We start from the raw sequence: 7,896 nt of genomic DNA on the forward strand, positions 1-7,896 counted from the left end.
TGCAAAAAAAGGAGAAACTTTATTCAGGTAAACAGTTTGTAAACGAGGGAGCTGCAGTCTGTGACAGAAACAGGGTACAACAGTGCCAAAACAGAGGAGGCTGGATTTTATAAAGGTCCTTCCTGCCCCGTCTCTGTTTGGTCTATTTCCATGCAAATGAGAAATCCAAATTTGCCTGGTCTCACTGGTCCAAATAGCATGGTCCTGATTGGTCAGAAGCACTCATTCTGATAGGTCATTATAGAGTCGCTCAAATTGGTCGGTAAATATGCAAATAAGGATAGAGCTGTGCAGTTCCAATTGGATAAGGTAGGTCTCTGTGTATTGGTTGAAAGGTGATGATAGGAACTCCTTTATAAGGGTGGGCTCAGCTGGCAGGTACACAGTGCAGGAGGCTGGCAGTTCCATCTGTGGGTTTTCCTTGAAATGTAGAGTGGGTATGAGGTACCTCTGAGCAATGGTTCCTGGACTCTGATTATGAATTTGAGCCCAATTAACCGTAAGGAGTCCTTCTGGCAGATAAATTCCTTCTTAGGGTCAACTGTAGCCTCTAAGGCACTGAGAAAAGGCTACCCCTTGGACTGCTAGGACTCGGGGGAAATCACAGGATCAAATGTCTGCACTTTGGAAGAGAAAGGACTTTCTAACGATAATGACATGGCTATGCAAATTGTTACTATCTCCAGAAGTAAAGAGTTCCTCATTAATGCTTAATGATGACCATTCACTAAAACTAATTCAATTAATAGTCAAAAATAAAGGAATGGTTACTATGGTAAACACATTCAACCCAAGTATTATGCAGCCCTAACAAAATATATTTACATAAACTAGGTAATAATATGAAAAATTATAAGTGGGAGAATAAAATAGGCAATACATGTGTATTTTACAATAAAAGGAAATTAGAGGAAACATCAAATGTTATTCATTCTACAAATTATGTGTCAGGCTATGTGCTAAAACATACCTTCACACAAACTAAAAATACAGTGGTGACTTTTATCCTATGTGTTAAACATCAGACTAAAACTTAGCTGGTATTAGTATATTTGCATTTTATGATCCCCACGTTTCTTATGTCAAAAGTATATATTCCAGCAGAAGGAAATGTACTTCAGACCTAGCCATGACACATTTCCCTTGTCCTTCTAATTCTCTAAAAATACCAGGCACAGAGCTAACCCTATCACCCACCTTTTCTAATTAGGAAAGAACATTTGCTTGTTAGTCCTGGGTTCAAAATAGGAAAATAGGACACACACACACACACACACACACACACACAGCTCCTCCCGTTAAATAGAAAAGTGCAGAAACCATCCTTAAAACTTCAAATCTTTCATCTTGGGAGTAAATATGCTAACGAGAACATTCAGGAAGAACTGCCCTTAGATCAGCGATTTTCAACCGGCGTGCCACAATAAGTTTTTAAACCATGTAATACCTGACCATTTAGCCAGGGGCACTGACCTCTCTTCCCGTTGTCAAGTTTAAAAAAAATTAAAAAAATGACAACTGCCAGCCTAACAATAGCTGTCCCGTGTGAATGCGTCAAAATTATACCTGCTCTTTTTGGTCAGGTCACTAAAAACTGTATTTTTGGTGTGCCGCAGAATTTTGGCAACTGGTTTAAGTGTGCCATGAGATGGAAAGGGTTGAAAATCGCTGGCATACCACCTTGCAGGCTTGGAGGGCGGGAAGCAGGCGCGGCCCTCCCTCTCCTCCCAGCTCTGCAGCGGAGCCCGGGCCCGCGAGGCGGAGCCCCGCCCACTGGGGCGTGCCCCCCCGCGCACCGCCGCACTGTGGCGGGGAAGGCCCCGCCTCTTGGCTTCTTTTTCTTCCCAATGGAGGGAGAAACTAGTTAGGAGAGCCAATGGAAAAGGGACGTGCACGCCGAGAGAAGACGGAGCCAATGGAGTAGAAAAAACAGTGAGTTGCAAAGGCGCCGACGGGAAGAAGATCTCGCCACGCCTCTGCGCTAAGTTAAGGAGCGACGTGCAGGGCCGAGAGCGCCACCCAATGGGAGGGCAGGACTCGCTCCTGGGAGCCGGCGGAACCAATCGCCGCCCCCGCTCGCTCCCAGGCGCCCCGCCCCCGGCGGCCGGCCGGCCGGAGGGCAGCCCCGAGTGACAGGTTCCCGAGGGCGAGGGCAAGATGGCGGCGGCAGTGCTGCTGGCCGCGGGGCTGCGCGCGGCGCGCAGGGTGGTCGCGGTCGCGGGACCGCCGCGGGGGCCGCAGGTGAGAAGTGGCTGCGGGGACCAGCAGGGGGCCCTGCGCGCCTGACGGCTCCCGGGGCCGGGCACCGCGTTCCTCCCGGCTCCCCAGACATGCACAGCCCAGCGGCCTCGCGGGGACGTTAGCGCGACGTGCAAGTCCCATGGCTGTGCGGTGAGATCGGGCCGGTAGTCGCAGCATCCCCCCCGGAATCTCAATGCAGGAGAAGCCAGTGACCCACACCCGCATAGCCCCCCTGCACAGTCCCGAGGCTGGGGCAGGGTCCGTGCAGTGGCTGCTGCCTTTCTCCTAAACCCGCCTGAAGCCCAGCTTTCCCCCACCCCTGCCCTGGGCAGCCCCCTCGTGCCCCCTGCAGGAGGGGAGCTTTGGCGTCTCCTGCAGTCTGTCTGCTGCGCCTCAGCCTCCTGGCCTTCTACTGAGGACCAGTGTTAACCTCTTCTCTGCCCCGCTTTGCCAGAGAGCGCGACTGGATGGGGTCAGATTCACCCAGTCCTTTTCTCCCCCAGTGTGACAGCACCGACTTCAGAAGCCTTCCTGAGTTCCTGGGAAACGGGGACTTGCCTCCGCTCTATCCCCTGGGGCCGGGTTCACTTATCTGAACTCTTCCGCTGATTCAGGGCCTGGAGTTCAAATTCACTGTCAAAGGTCAAATGTGATTGACACCTTAGATGCCCTTGTGTCAAAAGGCAAAAAATGTATTAAAATCTGAATAAAACAGGCAACATGGCTTAAAGATCAGAAAATAAGTAATGGAAATACGTGGCAACATTAACAAGGTGAGAGTATATGGGAAAGAATCCCAAGTAGGGTTAAAAGATGGTATAAACAGCTCCCTTTGTTTTACATGTGAAGCCGAGAGAAGGGATTTGTCTAAGGTAAATCACTGGTAAATAGGAACTGGGAACCAAGTCTCCTGGTTTTCATTCTGGATCTTTCCCCCTGAACAGTGCTAAATTTCCTAGGGGCATTTTAGACGCAGAAATCACTGGGACTGCTGCTGAGTCCTGCATTCTGGTACTTCCTGTTATCCTACCACACCCGGCACTCTCTGGCCCTACTCTCTGCTGCTGAGGGTCTGCAACTGAAGAGCTGTGGGAGCCACTAATAGGTTCTCAGAAAGGTGAAGTTAATGACTGTCAGAGCCCAGCTTCTGTGGCCCCCAACTCTCTGCCTCGGTTTTGACCCACCTTCAGGTCCGAGGAGCAGCAGGTGTGAATGATGGAAATGAGGTGGCCAAGGCCCAGCAGGCAGCTCCTAGGGGGAAAGCCCCAACCATCTTCTCTAGGATCCTGGATCGAAGCGTTCCAGCTGACATTCTGTATGAGGACCAGCAGGTGGGGTGCCCCTAGGACCCATCCCATAGGGATCTCATAGATACCATCCAGCCTGTGGAAGTAACACGGTGCCCTCTGGCCTGTCGCTGCTCCCAGTGTCTCGTGTTCCGTGACGTGGCTCCTCAGGCTCCTGTGCACTTCCTGGTCATTCCCAAGAAGCCCATTCCTCGGATTAGCCAGGCTGAAGAAGAAGACCAGCAGGTGGGGAGAACAGGACAAGGGTTTGGCTGGGGGAAGCCCTGGATTCAGCTAGAGGTTTTGCTCCTTGTAAATAAAGCCGCCTGTCTCCCTCCCCTTCCCCTGTAGCTTCTAGGACACCTTCTCCTTGTGGCCAAGAAGACAGCAAAGGCTGAGGGGCTGGGAGATGGATACCGACTTGGTGAGTGGCTTGGCCCTTGAGCCCCTTCACTGGTGAATTCTCATACCTACTCAATACGATCTTCATTCTTTGACCTTTCCCATGATCCTGACTCACTAACCCCAAGCTCCCTTTCAGTGATCAATGATGGGAAGCTGGGAGCACAAACTGTATATCACCTGCACATTCACGTACTCGGGGGCCGACAGCTCCAGTGGCCTCCAGGTTGAACCTACCAACTGACCAAGGACCCTGAGCCTGGATGATTGGATGGGGCAGGAGGAAAGAGACCCTGTGATCCAATAAACTTGCTCTCCCTCAATTTTGCATCTCTGTCTTAAATATATCCATTTTGCCACAAAGAGGAAGGAAATGGTTATGATCCTCCTTGACTATGGTCTGAGTAAGAGACACTAAGGAAGCCCTTCTGTAAATAAGCATTTGCCTATAGGTCTGTGAGTCATGACTAGTGGTCCACCTGAGTCAAGCTTCCAGACAAGTAGCAGTAGCAATAAGCCTGAACGAATAAGAAGAGACTAAGCCTAGCTGGCATAGCTCAGTGATTGAGCGAAAATCTATGAACCAGAGGGTCATGGTTCAGTTCCCCTCCAGGGCACATGCCTGGTTGCAGGCTTGATCCCCTGTAGGGGCGTGCAGAAGGCAGCTGATCAGTGATTCTCTGTCATCATTTCATGCTCCCTCTCCCTGAAATCAATTTTCTTTTTTTAAAAAAAGAGACTGGCTCTCTCCTGGTCTATATCCAGCTGCCAATCCAAGTTATAAGAGGATCTGGGAGGAGGGTGGTCAGTGCGAGGGCCTTTGATTGGGGGTGAAGTAATCACACCCCCAAAAAAGCTGTAACCCTTTGACTAATCCCTGAGTCTCACCATCCTGCCTTTAAGCTGTTGTCTGGTGTATTTTCATCCTTAAATGTTTGAAAAGGCTGCCCCCACTTTTGAGAATGAGCTACGGAAAAGCTGCTGTTATCCCCTACATAGCAGCCCTGTGCCAGTCTCTAACACAACCACCACAGAAAGCTTCAAAAAAGAATCGTGCTTCGGTCAGGAGGGAGAGGCCTTAGGTCAGCGGAACCTTAAAAGCCGGGGATGAGACGGAACGGAGTCCAGACCGAAAGAGAGCTTCCGCCCCGCATCAGATAGAGGACTTCCGCCCCGCAGGAAACTTGCCTCCACCCGCCACCCTCCACTTCCGCCCAGCTATAGTTCTGCGCAGTCTCCTGGAATTATTTGCCATCTCCATGGCAACCAGGGTAGCTGATGTCGGAAAATGAAGACCTTTGATTCTACCGAGGGGTCGGGATCGGGATCGGGATCGGGATCGTTGTCACGGTGAGAGCCGCAGCTCTGGCTGCCGGTTTTAGGGGACGAGGAGAGGCTGCGCACTTCCTCCCTCTGCCGAGCTTTTGACAATTTTGGCGCATTGGTTTCTTTCAGATCTTTACCCGTACAACCCAGCTCCGAAGCGTCCTCTTCGGAAGTCACTTCTAGGTCGGCCCTGGCAGCCGCAAGGGCAGCAGCGTCAGCCGCTGCTGCAGCTACTGCAGCCGTCTCCACTGCCAAAGCAGCTGCATTGTCTGCAAAGACCCAAGCGCCCTATTCTGAGCGAAGCTTTCCCTCGGGTCCCTCCTCTGATAGTCTTGTGAACCCCTGCCCAGGACACAGTTTTACCCACAAGATAGGCCATAGGAGACTTGGCTTTAAGCCTGTTTCCTATATTGTTCGGCATCCCTGTCCTACAAATTACCCTAACACTAGCACAGTTCCTGGCTCTAGCCCTGACCCCGTTCCTGGCTCTAGATCTGGCCACTTTCCTGGCTCCAGATTGAGCCCCGTTCCTGGCTCTAGCCCTGAACCCGTTCCTGGCTCCATATCTGGCCACTTCCCTGGCTCCAGATCTGGCCACTTCCCTGGCTCCAGATCTGGCCACTTCCCTGGCTCCAGATCGAGCCCTGTTCCTGGCTCCAGACCGAGCCCCGTTCCTGGCTCCAGATCGAACCCCGTTCCTGGCTCCAGATCGGGCCCCGTTTCTGGCTCCCAATCTGGCCATGGCCCTGACCCTGGCCATGGCTATGGTTCTAGTAAAGCCACTGGCCTGGATTCTCGCTCTGGTTATGTCTATGCCTCTGGGCCTGCTCCAGACAATGATCCTGAGCTCAGCCCCAGCACTCTTACAAGCTTCAGAGATCCTGGGGCAAACCTGGTCCCTAATCATGCCTCCTGGAATCACTACCAATGCTGGGAGCCTCGGAAACAACCCTGGAAATTTTTGCCAGTTTCAGAACCTGTTGCCCAAAGGCAGCTATGGAAGGCCCCTGAGGCTGAAGTGAAGTGTGAGCCTCTCAGTAAAACACTGCCACGGGGCCAGTGCCTTCTCTACAACTGGGAGGAAGAGGTATTAAGGTTTTGACCTACTCCCTTTTCTTAAAGGCTCCCCCCCCCCCCCCGTTTTCTGAGGGAAGATAGTAGTGTATGATGAGAGTGGGTAACAGAAAGGATACCATAATCACTCAACTTGGGGCCCACAGAGAGCTACCAATCATCTGGATCAAGTACCAAGCATGCAGGATGGCTCCGAGAGTTTCTATTTCCGACATGGACACCAGGGACTGATAACCCTGCAGCTCCAGTCACCCGTACCCCTCAGCACCACCCAGAAAGACTCATTTCAGCCCCCAAGAATCCGCTGTCAGCCAATTCGAGGTGTGAAGCATGAGGGAATGGGTCAGAATGAGTCCACTAGTCAGAGAACAAGAGAGAGAAAGGAATTTCTGGTGGGACTATAGATTGTCCAATGGGTATTCGGGTAACCCCCACAATTTTCCTTCCTTTTCTCAACTTTGTTTATTCTGGGCCTGCTTTCTTAACCAGACTTGTCAGCTCTGTCCACTCCCTGCCCCCACCCTCCACCCCCACAGGAAAACGTGAAGCCATGCTGGAGATACTCCTGTGCCACCAGATCTGGTGAGAGGCTGGATGAAGGGGGAAGGGGAGGGGGAGGACAAAAACCAGGGAAGAACGGCTTTGATGCCCCCATAACTGTATAGTAAAGAGGTGCAGGCAGAGCAAGAACTGACAAGGGAGCCATCTGAGGCCGAGTCTGTGACACACCATGACTACAAAGCGGAGCTGGTGCAGGCAGGGGATCCTGCTCCAGCTAAGGTAAGAGCCCATTCCACTCCACGTGTACAGCTGAGCCCTGGGGGGCTGGAGGGGGAGCAGCAGACCCAGAGGTTTGGAAAGGGAGCTTCAGGCCAAGAGTTATTCCGTATGTTCCCCTCACAGCCTCACGACTACTGTACGGAACAACCTGAAACTTTCTGGATACAGAAGGCACCACAGCTACCGGTGTGTGAGGGTGACTAGATGTGGGGGTGGGGAAGAAGGAAGGGAAGAGGCCGTTCTGTTCTGCCTTGGCAGAGAGTAGGATCTGCCCTCATTCTGGCATTCCTGTAGGGTGTCAGTAACATCAGGACCCTGGACACGCCATTCCGGAAGAACTGCAGCTTCTCAACACCAGTGCCTTTGTCCCTGGAAGAGCCTTTTCCCAATGGACCTGAGAATTATTCTTACCAATTAGGACAAATCTCTTCTCTTGGCTGTCAGGGAAGAGGGCAGGGTGGTGAGGGGCGTAGATGTGTCTAAGGGTTGAGGAGGGAAGTGAGATGTGGAATATGGAATCTATTTCTGTCTGTACTGGAAAGGTGTTTATACTTGGTGAAGGGGCTTTACATAAAGGGTTCTTTCTCATCCTGAGTCAGTGATTCCCTGAGTTTCCATCTTCATACCCCATATGACATTTCCTTGGAGCTGCCCTTAACTTAGACTATTACATCATTATTTTTTTTGTTTGTTTTATATTTGACCAAAATATTCTGGTTTAGATACAGATATTTACAGAAGGCAGGGAAGAAGGGGACCAGGCCAGAGAGGGGCAGGTATATGTACA

General features: G+C 51.5%; 2 protein-coding genes across 4 annotated transcripts; both read left to right on the top strand.

Annotated features, from left to right (window-relative positions):
- Positions 1–2,083: 2,083 nt before the first annotated feature.
- HINT2 (histidine triad nucleotide binding protein 2) lies at positions 2,084–4,252 on the top strand. The gene is made up of 5 exons (XM_036433412.2): positions 2,084–2,241; positions 3,432–3,572; positions 3,669–3,773; positions 3,879–3,951; positions 4,069–4,252. The coding sequence occupies exons 1-5, from the start codon at positions 2,158–2,160 to the stop codon at positions 4,158–4,160; spliced, it is 495 nt and encodes a 164-aa protein (XP_036289305.1). The 5' UTR covers positions 2,084–2,157; the 3' UTR covers positions 4,161–4,252.
- An 882-nt stretch (positions 4,253–5,134) lies between these two features.
- SPAG8 (sperm associated antigen 8) lies at positions 5,135–7,697 on the top strand. Of its 3 annotated transcripts, XM_036433421.2 has the most exons (7): positions 5,135–5,279; positions 5,385–6,342; positions 6,476–6,650; positions 6,866–6,911; positions 6,995–7,109; positions 7,233–7,295; positions 7,404–7,697. In XM_036433421.2, the coding sequence occupies exons 1-7, from the start codon at positions 5,218–5,220 to the stop codon at positions 7,590–7,592; spliced, it is 1,608 nt and encodes a 535-aa protein (XP_036289314.1). In that variant the 5' UTR covers positions 5,135–5,217; the 3' UTR covers positions 7,593–7,697. The 3 variants fall into 3 exon arrangements, with proteins under 3 accessions (XP_036289314.1, XP_045435976.1, XP_045435975.1); XM_045580020.1 differs by lacking the exons at positions 7,233–7,295; positions 7,404–7,697 and having other exon boundaries at positions 6,819–6,911; positions 6,995–7,097; XM_045580019.1 differs by lacking the exons at positions 7,233–7,295; positions 7,404–7,697 and having other exon boundaries at positions 6,819–7,109.
- Positions 7,698–7,896: the final 199 nt, after the last annotated feature.

Source organism: Pipistrellus kuhlii, unplaced genomic scaffold, assembly GCF_014108245.1.
Source record: "Pipistrellus kuhlii isolate mPipKuh1 unplaced genomic scaffold, mPipKuh1.p scaffold_m20_p_12, whole genome shotgun sequence".
Taxonomy (NCBI): domain Eukaryota; kingdom Metazoa; phylum Chordata; class Mammalia; order Chiroptera; family Vespertilionidae; genus Pipistrellus; species Pipistrellus kuhlii.